Here is a 14,820-nt window from a genome sequence, read left to right as displayed (position 1 = left end):
TGCTGATGAATCAATCACAAAATACCCAGCGGTGTCCAAAAGAGATGTCTCTGAAAGCTGTTGTGTCTCCAGGATTTGGCCAATGTCTGAAGACTTTTGGTCATTTTGGGGTTGTTCGGCCAAGGCGTTCACCCCAGGAAAGGTTTTGTCCTCTGGCAGCAAAAGCCCCTAGCTCTCCAGAGACTGTCCTCCATCGGTCAAACTCCACCCAGATGGAAAAAGCAGTGGTCCACCAATTTTTCTTCTGCTGCACAGTGCCGGGCTCTGCTGCTCGTACGTGCAGAGGGGGGACCCCAGCGAGCGTCTTCTCTGTGAATGCCCGTGTCAAGCCGCACATTGCGGAGTCGCTCTAAGGAAATTGAACTGGAATCAAGCACCTGTGTTGCGTAAAACTGAAGGTATTTGCAGTCACAAGACCTCAGCCGGTGAACTGGTGGGTTTGAGTTTGTGTTGTCCCTCGGAGGCAGCGTGCGGCAGGGCCGGCAGAGTGCAGGCAGCGGAGCGTGGCAGTTTGCACGTCAGCTCGTTGCACTTTCCCTTGCAGTGGAGCTGCGTCACCCAGCGCCTTCGCGGGAGCTGAAATTGGCCCTTTGCAGGCTGTGGCCGACAGAGGAACCGCAAGCCTGGCCTGGGGAGTTAAAGCACCTGGACTGAACCGATATTTGAAGAACTCAGTCTTTCCGTAGCTCCGAATGCCGAGAGCCTGTGTGTGTGGCTGAGCACGCGCGGCTGCCACCACGGTCCCCCCGGGGAGCCCCAGCCTCTGGAGAGGCCACCGCAGTCGGTGACTCTGCCCCTCCAGGGAGCCCATGGTGCTCGAGCCCAACCGGCAGCAGTGACAGCCGGCGTCCTTGCAGATGCACAGAAGGGAGATCTTGCAAACCTCTGCCTTTCCCACCGGAGGGAGAGCCTCCTCTGAGGGAGGAGAGCCGAAGCGACATCCCAGCTCCATTTGATGCTATGCAATTCGTTTGAAATTATCCCAGTTTGGAGGGACCCGTCAAGCCTGAAAGGCAGTCCGGAGGAGCTGGGCAGGCCAGCTCACCCCTGCTTTGCCTTTCCTTTCCTAGAGTGATTCGGTGTTTTCACCATGGAGAACTTGTAACCTGGACCTTGGTTTACTGTACATTGCGAACCGCCCCCAGAGTACCTACTGCAAGTCCCCAGCATCATTTCTGAGGCTGCTGTCAGCCAAAAACAATGGCAAACATCTTCATGCTACCTCCTTGGCACTTTCTTTTGTACTGGAGCTGCATCATCTGCTGCCTTCGCGGGAGCTGAAATTCGCCCTTTGCAGGCAGGGGAAGGCAGAGGAACTGCAAGCCTGGCTTTGGAAATTAAAGAACCTGAACTGAACCGATATTGGAAACATCTTCATGTTTTCCACCTCTTCAGCATCTTCATTGCCCACGTCCCTTTGCTGCACTGCACTGACAGCACCTGGAAAAGGGGGTGGCCGGGGGTACCTCGATGCTGTCCAGCCCATTGGCAGCCGCCGTCGCAGATGTCCCCCCGTTGTTCCCAGAGAGGCTGTTGAGTGTACCCGGGTGTGCCCGGGGGATATCCCCGACCGCGTGCCGTCCTGCTGTAGGGAGGCACTCCCGAGTCCTCGGCGCGCTCTGGGACGCCCTGCGGCGTAATGCAAGCTGATATTTTTCTCCCGCTTTAGATGTGTATTTACGCTCACTTTGTCTGGGTTCCTCAGGAGATAGGGTTGCTCTCTGCTCTCGTTTCGGACAGATCCGAGGCTGGGGGCTGTTCTGTGCCTCTTCAGTCAAGTACATCTGGTAAATCTCAGATTTCAGAACAGTTTCATATACTTGCAGGACATTCATTTCCCAGCAATAGGGCTCAAAATGGCAGTGTGACAAATCAAGAGGGTTATTTCTGCAGGAGCGTGTCTGTATTAGGAACAGATGAAATTTGTTTATGTGTAAATAAATCCAAACCAAACCAGGTCCTGCCTACTTTTTTGTTTAAATATACAAAAGAACTGTCAGTCCTAACTCGCTCTGCCCTTACAATAAGTGTAATAAAATGAAACAACCCCAACATGTTTGCCAGTAAGGTACCATCGACACAACAGCATAACTAGAAAAAAGATTTATTGTCATCGCAAGGCAATCATTTGTGTACCTACTGGAGCAATAGAATTACTTAAGCATTTTCACAGCACATTTATGATATAACTGTGAGGCTCCAACAAAAGCAGTGGGGCTGGACTTGGTTTGCAACCTGCGTTATGAACGTTTGAAGTCGTCGCTTGCTGGTGAAGAGAGGATTGTGTGACGCTTGTGTGTAGCCAGCAGAACAACGGCTGAACACCAGCCTCAGATCTGCATCTTTATTTGGACTTAATTTTTTACTAATGCAGCTTTGGGAGCGGAACGAGTAAATCCATGTATGGTGCTCGGATCCTGCAATCACAAAACCGGGAAATTGTGAATTATTTCATTGACTTCAGTGTGCTGCCCGTGGATACTGATTTTTTCTGTCTGCTCTACCACTGGGGATTAGCTTGGACATTTCTTCACGTCAGGGAATGAGAGAGGGAAGGGGCTGGTCTCTAACCCAACCTCCTGCTCACAGTGGGACCGTCCCTAGCACAAGATCAGAGTGGCTGTGGCTTTACTTAGCCAAGCCTTGAAAACCTCCCAGGATGGAGACCTCCCCATCTCCTTGGTGATGTGTCCCAGGGCTGTAAGATGTGTTGCTGGACTGCCTGGGAGGAAGAGCAGATCCTTTCCTTGCTCGGCCACTGACTTGATGACTTTTTGCAAGTGACTTTATCCTTTGCCTCGGTTTCCCATCTGCCCTAAGAGCTACTGTTATCCAACAGCAAAAGCAGCACCAAGTCTGCAACTGCACCAAGTGCCAAGCCCTGCAGCAAGCCCTTCACCCCGGAGCCTGTCTGTGCAGCAGAGTCCCTGACCCATCTAACCTGCAGCGAGGCTGTGGGTGGATTAAGACTGTATATACATACATACGTACATATATATTAACCTAGAGCATGATAGCTGAGGAGGGTGCCAGGCTCACGCATGCTGTGCTCACACGTATGCTGCCCATGCCCTCCCCCGTGCCTACACCCTGGGGCAGCAAGGGAAAGCCCCAGGCAGGGGCACCCCGCAGTGGGACACATGAAGAGGTGGGTGCAAAGGCAGCCTCCCACCCTGGGACATGCCTGCCCGTGGTGGAGGGATTTCTCCAGCAAGCACTGGGCAATGCCTGTTGTTACACTCGGTCGCCCTCCACAGACGGATCATCACCGGTGGCCAGGCCAAGCCGAGAGACGACCGGCTCTTTATCCTATTACCAGCTCCAGGAGTTTTCCAGGTCATTGCAAGCCTCTTAGCTCTGCTTTTAGAGATCTCTCGCTGAAATAAAGCTCTGTGATGATAGCTCTCTAATGCACCCACCTTGTCTCTTTTCTGGACTTGGGAGTCCTGCTCTCTTTTTCCTCTCTGTCGTCCCTTTGATCAGTAACTGTGGATTCACACCTTAGTTAATACACATCCAGGCTGTGAATTTGGAAGTGGACTGGTGATCCAGTCTTGTCTCGCTGGAAAACTGCCCTGTGCCAGAAGCCTGCTTAGACCCCACCACGGGGCAAGGGCTGTTCGCTGGCATGTTGGTCGAGGGATGGAAGTGAGGAACAAAGTCCAAGAGTTTTAATGACTATGCAGAAGGACAGAGTTTACTCAAACAGAAGCATTTCTACTCTCAATCCTCAGTCCTGACAGGGTCCCAAGTCCGCCCTCCTCTCTGTTTGCTCTGAGAGTCTGAGAAAGGGCATAAAAAGCTTGAGTTTCTAAGCAAAACGTTGCAAAAAAATGGTCCAGTTTCATCGCAAGAAGTTGGAAAAAGGTGCTCCCCTGTCCTTGGGAGTTCCCAGAACAAACACACCCTGTTCAGACTGGGAAAAACCTTTTTATAGAGAGCTGTGACTTGCCTTTTCCTTCTCTTTTCCAAATTCAGTCTGGAGAATGAGATCTTTTCAAAGTAATCCAGTAGCCCGGGGAGGATTTGTACATGCAGATAGCCCATAATCTCTGCTACAGCATAAGAGAGCTGCAATGCAGCTCAGAGAAGGTTAAATGATAAAAAAATATGGCAGACATGGTAAGTATTTGGCATGTTACATGCAACAAAAGATGAACAACAGCAACTGGGACATTATCTTTATTTGCTAAAAATAGAGTCCCACAAAGTTTAAAGAAAAGCACTTTATACTTGTAAACCTCTCCTCTGGCTGTTAAAGAGCCTTCAAAGATGGGCTTTGTGGCTTTGGGATGTCACGTCCCCTTTCAAAGGCTGCCCAGGGCTCAGACAATTGAAACTCAATACAACATCAGCCACAACAGGGGGGGAATAAATAGTTCTGACATGACCCTGCTTTTCTCACTCATCAGACTGACGTGAACGGGAGCTTTGCGGCAGGTACGTCCCCCACGCAGCCACATCCCGCACCCAGGATGCCCGTGGCAGAGCCCAGGTCCCCCAGCCATGCAGGGCAGAGGCAGCCCGGCACCGAGCGCGCTGGCAGAGCCACCAGAAAGCGAGCAGATCGTTTGCCCACAACGCTGCTGAGTTATGCACGGGCATTTGATACACTGCAGCTGACGGGCCGGTTGGAGAGCCGGGTGCCTGGCTGCCCGTCCGTGCCTTCAAAGAATCGCTCATCAGCCGCACACGGGCACACTCGCTTTCCCTGGTACCCTATAATGGGGGCAAAACCAATAAATCCCCCAATTCTCCTTTGCTCTTCCAGCTGCAGAGAAACCAACTTCGCCAAGTCTGAGATTTTGGCCAACTCTGTTGTATCTCAGGATATTTGTGCATTAATGCAGAAACTCGTTTTTGCAATAGAGTAGTACCAAAGCCATTAACTTGACCCCGCAAGCGGAGGGGATGATGTGATGTTCGGCACCAGCCAAATAAAGAGAGAACAATAGGGCTATTTTTGTGGAAGAGAGTTCAGAGGGCTCCCTGGGGAGCCAAACCTCTCGCTGGCCCACAAGAAAAACAAGGCAGAGCTCTTGCACCCTGGCTTCTCCGTCATCTAAATACCAGCTTCAGCCAGGGCATGAAAGAAATCTATTGTCTCTAAGGCCGTATTTCGATGCGAAATGCTCTGGTAAGGCCAGCAATCTTAAACCCCCCACACGTGTGCCTATTGTTTGAAGTGCAGAACAATTGAAGGGTGCTCTCATGGGCTAAAGATAGAAAGGCAGCTGGTGCTGTCCTTTTCCCTGTAACTGAGAATAAAACAATGCCCAAGTATTGTCTGCATTGCTGGAGCGATGACATTGGACTCTCTGCCAAGAGAGCATCTAAAAGATCAATGAAACCCGGGTTATTTATAAACGGGTAGTGTCATTTCTTCCCCAAAGTAATTTCACTTCCTTAGCTTTTCCACCAGGCCTTTCTGTGCCGTGAAGTGGCCGTGGAGCGAGGTATAAATAGCACCGAGCCAGGCTGCGAGAGAGGCAGCAGGACCGGCTGGTGGAAAACGAAGCTGCCGCGCTGAACCTGCGTTTGGCTGCACCTTCAATTCCCCGAGCGGTGCCCAAGCTTCTGCAGCGCCGAGGTGGGGACCAGCCATGGATGCTGATCCCCTTCTGCCGGCGGGGAGCAGGTCCCTGCGGGCGCAGCCCCGGCAGCCGCCGCGCTGGCTGTGCACAGACCCAGCAGCTGCTCCCCCGGGGCCAGAGTCCACTAACACCAGGACTTGCTTTCTGGGGGAGCTTTTAGGGAGGTTTATTTCACCCACCGGCCAACAAACAGGCGGTAGCACGGGCTGCATGTGTGTGTCCGCCTCATCTGCCGTGCTGGGATGCTCAAGGTAACCCTTGAGCCCAAACGCCATGGGACAGAGCCTTGCTTAGGGACAGGGGACATCTTGTAGGGGAAAGCTGCTGTCTGCAGGATGGCATCCCACCAGGGCATATCCAGACTAGAGACTGGAAACCTGGAATCAGACATTCGCTGCAGTTTGGAGAAAGAAAAGCCCATCTTGTCTGATGGGCCGTAGTGAGGTGAGAAGGTCTCCTGTCGTGATGTGAGGACATGCAGGAATATTGCTCCCTCCTAGGTCACAGTCAGTCCTGAGAAAGGTCCAAGCCTACCAGATACCATGAAGAACTCCCACGTCTGTTGCCACTCCATCTTGAACAATTGTTCCTTGCTATAAGATAGACTGAGCTCAATCTAGCGTGAGGCTTGATGACCAAGCACAGTGGGGAGGACAAGCAGAGCAGCATCTGAGCCTGCAGTGAGCAGAATGCTGGGTTGATGGGCCAGGAGAGCAGAGCCATGGCCTTCATCAGGCCACGGAAACAACCGCTAAAGCCAAGCAGGTCCCAGCCCAGCGCGGCCACTTCCATCAGCTTATGTCCTCAACACTACCCTAGTCTAGTTTCCCATGTAGCAAAGGAGAAGGTGGATGAGGAACAGAGAGAGCAGGGGGCTGTGATGGGATCGTCCCGGGGACCGATGCTCTGCGAGCGGCTGGTTGCATGGGCTTGGTGTGTGTGCAGGACATCACCCAACCTTGTGCACCCAGATCTCAAAGCAGATGAAAACTGATGCAAAACCAGAACAGCTAGGGCACTGCCGGGGCAGATCCTGCACACGGACTGGCAGAACCGCATCCTGGCTCTGGTTCCGATCAGGCTCTGCGCCTCCCTTGCAGCCTCCAAGGCAGCTCTTGGTCATGATTTCCAATGGCTGCTGTATGCCCGGGTCTGTCCCGGCAGGCCAGCTGCAATTAAGGTGCTATTAAAGCATTCAAATGAACAGGGCAAGATTCTCTTTTCTCTCATTGTTTTGGAGTGCATTGCCAAAACCTCAAGCATCTTCACTGAAGGCTCACAAGTTCCTGTAATTTTTGCAGTGTTCAGTACAACCTTCATTCCTAAACAGATACTTTACGGTGGCAATCCCCAGAGGAAAACCCCTCGAACCTCAAAGCTGGTAAATTCAAAGCGAACAAACAAAACCTCTCTAATTTTCCCAGTCTCCAGGTGATCTCACTGTCTCCATGCCTGCGTGTGACCTTGCTTACTAACTCTGGACACTAATTTCTCACATCATATCTCTTTCAGGTACTTTCTCAAGCCTGATACTCATTTTGGAGCCTTCTTGCATACAGTGTAAGCACGGTACCCGAAGGGTCAGCCACCAGCGTGCCCATGCTGCCCAAGCCTCATGCCATGGCGAGGTGTGTACCCCTGCAACGAGGCGCTCATGGCAGCAGCAGCTTCATGCGTGTTCATGAAGGGTTATAGAGGCAGCACTTCACCCCTGGCCAAAGGACAGCTAGCTCAGGACAGGGGGACCAGCACTGTCCACAGGGTGGGACGTCCAGGCAGCAGCGCACTCATCCTGGGAAGTGCCCAGGGAGCTGTGAGATGAGGGAGCCATTGCTAACTCCATCCCAAGCTCCACAGGAGCATCTGCCCTTTGGGGTCCCTGCAGCGGCATCGCTGCTGTACCCATCTGCTATTGATGTTGAGGGGCGCATGGAAAGCTGTGCTGCGGTGGTGGCTGCTGTCTCTTTTGCCCTGGTGGGACAGGGCTGTGGGGGTTTGGGGGTTTAGGGGTTTGCTTTGGAGGGAGCCTTGCATGGCCAGGCTGAGCCAGAGGGACGCTGTCGGACTGGCAGCGCTGGCCTGTCACCTCTGCCTGTCTCGCTGTAAGCAGACATTCTCGCTGGATGGAAATATGCCTGAAATAGCCCCTCTGCAGATTGTCTTTATCTAATCAGCTGCCTTCGCACTCCCCTCCAGTGCATTTCAGGGAGCTGATAGCGGTGATATGTTAAGTGTGGAAACCTCTAGCGAACTGCCTGACACGTAGAGTAATTCTCCTTCCTGCCACTTATCAGAGCCTGCTAATGGGAAACATTCCTCCCTGGGGTCGGGGAGCAGTCGGGGGATTTCTCCGGAGAGGACAGCTGAGCCCCTGGCACCCTCCTGGCTCTCCAGGGCTGGGTAGGAGCTGATCTGACCACAAAATATTCACTGAAGGGGCAGCTCTGCAGTCTGGTGCTGGTGGTGTCCTGTCCCATGGGGAGAGGCTTGTCCAGCCCTCAGGGGCATGGCTGAGGAGCCCCATCCTCTTACATCATGTCACGGAACACCAACATCAATCGCAGAGCTACAGGGGGAAGAAGAGGGATGCCTCAATGGTCAGGGGAGATGCTCCCACTGCTGAGGACGGTCGTGCAGGGCTGGTGGGACATTTGGGCAGACCGTTCGCTTTGGGTGATAGCCACCTAAAGCAAACTCCCCTCTGCTCAGGCTAAAGCCATGGGCTTCTCGTTGTGCCCGTGGGGTTTTGTGGGAGGTCCATAGGAGCCCTCTGCGGCCACTGCCCCACTGAGGATGCCCCGTCACCCCTGTCTGAGCAGGGCACAGCTCAGGCCTTGCCAGCAATTTGAGGATGAGCTTCCTACCACCCTGAAAACCACATCACAAACGCCAGCACCGAAAATGCCCAAACCCGGCGGAAGTACACTTCAGCAGCTGCTGGAGCGACCATTCCACATTTCCCCTTCTACAGATCTGCTCGGCCTTTGATGGACCCTGCTGGAACCTCTTCAAAGAGGGAGAGAAACTAGGGTGAACAGAAGGAACTGCAGAAGGAATCTCCGAAAATAAAATCGCTTTAAAGATAAGGCAGGGGAGGGTGTGAGCAGAGCGCGGGGCGAGTACATGCCCTGAGAAGAATGTGTGAGGCTGGGCCAGCTGGTAGGTCTGGGCCGAGAGCTCGTCCCACTGCCGGGATGCTCGTGGCAAAGGTACTTGGCACCGGACCCACCAAAGGCCTCGGGTCCCTCCAGGGTGTGGGTGGAAACCTGACTCCGAGCCTAGGACAGAGAGGCAGAAGACCACCAGGGTAACCTCAGAGGGACCTGTGGTCCACCAGCACCCGTGGCTCTTCAGGATGCTGAAACTCTGCCATCTTGGCAAGGTTGAGCACCTCTGTCACGCCATGGTCAAGAGGGATCTCAGGACTAGTGTCCCCCTGATGGTCTCCCCAAGGGAGCTGCAGTAGACACATCTGCAGAGTCCAGCTCCGCACCAGCTGCTGCCAAATCCCGATGAGGACCTGAGCTTCTGAACGCCAGCCTGGTGAGAGAGTGCCCACATGGGACATGGAGATGGGGGCTTGCACCCCATTTTATCCTGATGTGCTCAAAGTCACCTTGTTCATGCTACAGACTCCCCTCCATGGGAGCATTTTAATTCATGGGGAAGACTGGCACCATGCAAAGCCCTTACATTACACCACGCAGCCAATGAAGGCAACATCAACCCGTCCCTGAGCCCAGCCATCCTCTCTGCTGGGGCTCAAGCCACAGGGGACAGATCTGGAGTGCTCCTCCGTCCCATGAATCTCCCAGACTTCACTCCAAAGCAGGGTGGGAGGGCAGAGGACCCGCCTGTCAGGGGGGTGTGGGGGAGATGGCACTGGGAACCCAGACTCGCAGGGTGTAGCAGCAAACCATGCCTGTGCGCTGGATGGAAGGACTGACCACTGCTGGGGCTTCAGCAGAAACCCCTTCCAGTGCCTGGCTTAGGTTCAGGGCAGGTCCCGGGGCTGCAAAATTCTCTCTGCAACCTGGGCTGTGTGCCCAGGCTGAAACCACATGCCCTAAGCAGCTCCCGGTGCTGCTATTCTGGCCGTGGCAGAGGCTATGCCACATCCAGCCTGGGCACAGCACTGTGCAGCTAATCCTTAATCACCCCGTGCCTCAGTTTCCCCTATTCTCAGGAGGATACAACAACCCCAAGTTACTCTGGGGTGTGAGGGCTACTGAAAGGGGAATAGCAAAACCCTGCAGCCATGGGCCCTGGTTCTCCAGTATCACCTCGGTGGGGTTATTTCTAATTTCTGTGTCCCCACGACATGACCACATGACTGGGGAGCCAAGAGGTGGTTTGGCACCGAGGCATGCCCTGGCAAGGATGGGGGATACAGCCATCCAGACCGTCTAGGGGGGCCAGATTCTTCCCCTCCCTACACGTGCATGTGGGGGTCTCAAGTCACCCAGCTCTAGTTAGGCTGATTTCCAGCTGCGGAGGCGGCTGCAGCTCATTTCACACGAGTCTGCGTTGAATCCAAGCAGCCCACAAGTGCCCCTGCTCCCACGGGGGGCATGGAGTGACTTTGTGTCCGGGAAGGAGCAGAGCAGCGCTGCAGAGAGGACCGGCCGTGTTCCCCGGGGGGCTGAGCGGTGGTAGCTCGCCCTGGCAGGGCGTGCACAGCCCGGCTGCAATCGCTGGGCTGCTCCGTGGGGCCCTTTGCCCCGGGGAAGGTGTGTGCTGGTCCTGCCCTTGACAGCGGCATCTCCTCGCCTGGTGTGGGCAGGAGGGAGATGGGGTGCAAAAAATCATCCAGCCCCGCTTTGCTTTTTAAATGCACCAAAGCAAAGGCAAACAGAGAAGCAGAATGCTTGGTGGGCAGGCGTGAGGGTCCTTCGGGGAAGCAGCAACACGGCCAGCCCAGAGGGTAGAAACCTCACTACGCTTTGGATGCCAGCAACTAAAATGGCTTTTCCTTCAGCCTGGCACAGAGATCCCCATGGCACAGCCGTGGGTCCGGCTGGCCCCCGCCAGGTCCCGCTCCCATCTCGGGCAGCCCATGGTGGTGCTGCCGGGATGGAGGTACGCTCCGGGCTGCGATCACCGCGTTGTACACAGTGTCTTTGGGTGCTGCCCAGGTAAAATGGTGTGGAGGCAGCCCAGCAACCTCTCTGTTGAGAGATTTTGAATCTGGCCTAGCCATGAACCAAGCTCCCAGGCCAAGGTGAGTGAGCTCTGGGAGCAGGATCTGGGGAGTTTCTGCTGGGCAGAGCTTGCCAAAGGCAGAGCCCATCCATGGCAGCGAGGCAGAGGGGAAGCTCGAGCCCCCCTGCCCAGCAGTGTGCCTGCCCTGGGGGGCTGCCCATGGGCCACTACAGCTCAGAGGAGCATCAGGACCCTCTGACAAAACTGTTGAGTTTCATGCATATAACCAGAAAAGTAAATTCTGGTGTTTGTGGTGGTTGGTGTTAAATGAGCAGTGGCTAGTGTGCCTTGGGAAACAAGCCAAGCCCTTTGAGAAGAAGAAAATGGGGTAGCAGAGACCAAGCCCCGAGGTCCTTCCCTGGTCCCCCACTCCCAGGCAGTCTGTCTGGGCAAAGGCTGAACCAGACCTGAGCACGAGGTTGGGATGCTCCAGCTCGGAAAGCCAGCGGCCGCACACATCCCGCCAGGCAGCAACTGTCCTGGTGGGGTACGGGAAAGAAGCAGGAGGACCGATTGCTCAGGTGCAGGAGGAAACGGTGAAGCTCTCATTCCTCTGCTCCCCGCCGGAGCAGGCAATGCAGGCAGGCTTGGAGAGCTGCGCTGCCTCCCCGAGCTGGAGTCTCTTGCTCTGCCTTTGTACTCGCCTGACAATACAGGAATAAAAATAACCAGGCTGCATTTGCAGAGAGATAAAAGCGAAGTTTGCCTTTTGTGTCTCTCTGGGCAGTGGGACAGCAGCACCAATGGAGCTGTGTGGACATGACACATGGGAATTTCTGACATATCTTTTCCCACTCTGACCTTGACAGACACAATAAAAAGGGGCTTTGCTGCACGCACACAGCCACTCAGTCCTATCACCAAGGTTAGTAATAAAGAGCATGTCTGTGTGCACGCTTGTCCTCTGCTACTAACCCGCTTCACCTCTGCAGGGTGGATGTTCTCGGAGGACAGGAGCTGACTCTGGCGGTACAGGGGAGGGTGGGACAGACCTGGATCGAGAGCATTTTTGCTAAGGTCTGCGTGCTTTGCTAAGTTGCTGGCTACCAGCAGTGGCTACGTTCGTGATCGCTGCAGCGTTTCAGAGCTCTGCTGTGTGATACCGCATTAGATGGATATTAGAAAGCACTATCGTAAAAGCGCTTTTCCAAGCAGCTGTCACGGCGGTCTTCTAGAAGGGGTCTTCCCAGGGATAATACCTCCAGTCTTGCTTTTATCTTCCTGCAATATTGCTCTGCAAAACAGACCTGGGTCTTTGCAGAGGTTTTGTGCAGGGTACCAGGGCTCCAACAGGTCTGTAGAGCTGGAATAAGTTTTAGCTGAGTTTATCAAGAAAAGAGGTGTTGTTGACGATCTCTGGTGACGCCTAAAATACGAATGTGGATTTTGACACCAAAGAGATGTCGGCTCACCCAGCTGGGACTTGCAGTGTGGGGCTGATAGCAGCAGAAGGGAAAGTGTTCAGTAATTGTCTTGTTATTATAGTTATTATTAGCTAGTATTGTTGTCGCTGTCTTCTCGCACTTTCTAAAATTAAAAGCGCTTTTGGTGACCGTGTTGCTCTTGGTTAGCAGCCCAACGGTGGGTGCTTTCCCCATGCACTGACTCCTTGTCCCTTCCCTCCTTTCAGCGTTCAGGTGTCTTTCACTCTTCCTTCACTGCTGCCAAGTCTTCCTCCAGCTGGGCAAGATGTCTATGCTGGACATGAGCGTGTTTGGGGAGGCTGCTGAATACCTCCGGAAGAGCTACACAGAGCAGCTGAAGCTTCAGACAATACCATTCGATGGTAAGACCCCGAGGCAGCTCTCGGCACAGCCCCATGTGTGTGCCCCAAGCTAGCCCCTTGGCCACGGCTCTCTTTGGAGACCATTCCCACCCCTTTCCCAGTGCTGCTCCTCGTGGTATCGCAGGCGCTGCAGAATTGCCCCCACCACCCTTGAGCATGCGAAGATCTCAGAAGTAGGAAAAGCAGGTTTTTGACTTTCCCTTGCTTGCTGAGGTGTGAGTGGAGGTGGCCCTTCATCTCCCCTGACCCTGAGGGACAGGAGGGCTGAGGGAGATGGGCTGAGGGTGTCAAAGCCTTCTCCAGCTCTGTTTCATTTTGGAGGTGTCCACTCTGTCCCAGCCACCCCGCTGTACCGCAGCTCGCCATGCTTGGGCTCGAGGGCCAAACTTGCTCCTCTTGGTTTGGCAAATGAGGAGAGTTTTGTTTCCTCTCACCGTCCTTGTTTTTTATGACGGTCCGAGTGCAAGCACACGTGAAGCAGCAGACTTCTGTCAGGCTAAAAGTTGACCCCAGCAAAGTAAACAGCTGCCAAACACGAAGAAGGCAAAGAAATCCCAGCTCCTATGACCAAGAACGTAGGAAGGAATAATCACTGTCCTTCCATGTTATCTGACTGCATTGATGTGGCTTTCAGTTGACAATTTCAAATGGTTTCCTACATTTCAACCTGTTTTGTGTCTTTCCTTTCCTTTCCTTTCCTTTCCTTTCCTTTCCTTTCCTTTCCTTTCCTTTCCTTTCCTTTCCTTTCCTTTCCTTTCCTTTCCTTTCCTTTCCTTTCCTTTCCTTTCCGCTCCTTTCCTTTCCTTTCCTTTCCGCTCCTTTCCTTTCTGCTCCTTTCTGCTCCTTTCCTTTCCTTTCTCCTCCAGGAAAGAAGCGAACTTGGATCCCGGATGAGAAAGAAGCTTATATTGAAGTGGAAATCAAAGACAGCTCTGGTGGCAAAGTCACTGTGGAAACCAAAAATAAGGAAGTAAGCAAAATACCTTTCATTTTCCAAGGGACAGCAAGTGTGTGTGGACAGGGGATATGTGTGACAAGATCACGTCTGAAACTAGCTGAGCTCTTGCTGATAACCCTTCCACGCTCGGCGATCAGTCATGCCCTGAGGGGACACACACCGCGGTCTGTCAGGACACGTAGGCCAATTACTTGCCAAGAGTGGCAACGGTTCAGCATCCCCCCCATCGAGTGTTTGCTTTCAAACACAGTTTACCATGTGAGACAGACCGAAGGGGGACAGGCGGGCTGGCCCAGCACGGCTCCCGGCCGTGGGAGGAAGGGCTGCCCGAAATCAGCGCCTGCCCCAACACGGCCCTTTGCGATGCTGAACCGCTGCCCGGCTCATCTCAAAGGCTGAAGCGAGGTAAGGGGCCAGTTGGCCGATTCCTGCTCATTTTAGCTGGGATTTGCAGCGGAATGAGCGGTGCTGTTGGGAGAACAGGCGCTGGGCAAAGGGGTAGGACCAGCTATGTCTAGTGGTGAGGCTCCAGCTTTCCAGCAGCGGGAGGGAGGCAAAGCAAGCAAGGATCAGCTGATATTTGTCAAGATAATATCCAGTACAAATAGCTGCAAATGAGCTTAACTAATATTCCTTTCTCGGCTATGGAAGTCGCATGGCCCCGCAACTTCATTGCAGTGCAGAGACTCACGCTGGTGTAAAACTGGGAAAAAGAACAAGGACCTGACCAGGCAGTAAATGGGAGACTTTATTATTTTTATTTCTCGGCTAGTCAGCATAGCACTGAGAAGTGCTCATGTCTGCTGAATTAAAAAGAAATATATATAATCATCTTTGAAAAGTGTCAAGGCTTTGAAAATATTTTTGTCTGAAACTGGGAAAAAAAGTAAAGAAATTTGCCCTCTCCAAAATTTGTCGGAGAGGAGTTTATTCTGATGCTTAAAAGGTCTTCAGCTTCTGCGAACAAAGCAGTTTCCAAACCTTTTTTGCTGTTCCCTCTTGAAACTGTCTTTTTTACAATTTGTCACGGATTTACAAAATGTGAAACTATATCTGCTTTCCCTGGATCAGCATTTCCAGCAGAAACAGTTTCAAGAGACTTAACCCCACCCTTATCCTTCTATCTATCCTTCTGCTTTTAATACCTAACACCTTTTAATACCACGCTCTTCATATTCACCTGTAAAAAAACCCCAAACAAACCTCTTTGAAAGGTTTCATTTAATCTTTATTAACAAGACCATTTGCTAAATCCAGCTTCTTCCATTCAGGCCAGATAC

At 53.1% G+C, this 14,820-nt stretch overlaps 1 protein-coding gene across 1 annotated transcript in view; it reads left to right on the top strand.

The window, feature by feature from the left end:
• The first annotated feature begins 12,485 nt into the window (after positions 1 to 12,485).
• The window catches only part of MYH7B (myosin heavy chain 7B), a 29,591-nt gene continuing 27,256 nt past the window's right edge, over positions 12,486 to 14,820 (top strand). The window contains 2 exon segments of the mRNA XM_050907630.1: positions 12,486 to 12,582; positions 13,449 to 13,552. Coding sequence (XP_050763587.1) covers positions 12,486 to 12,582; positions 13,449 to 13,552 — 201 coding nt within the window.

The sequence above is a fragment of the Gymnogyps californianus genome, chromosome 17 (assembly GCF_018139145.2).
Source record: "Gymnogyps californianus isolate 813 chromosome 17, ASM1813914v2, whole genome shotgun sequence".
Lineage (NCBI taxonomy): Eukaryota > Metazoa > Chordata > Aves > Accipitriformes > Cathartidae > Gymnogyps > Gymnogyps californianus.
The sequence above is the reverse complement of the archived record's forward strand: the minus strand, read 5'-3'. Positions and strand labels throughout refer to the sequence as shown.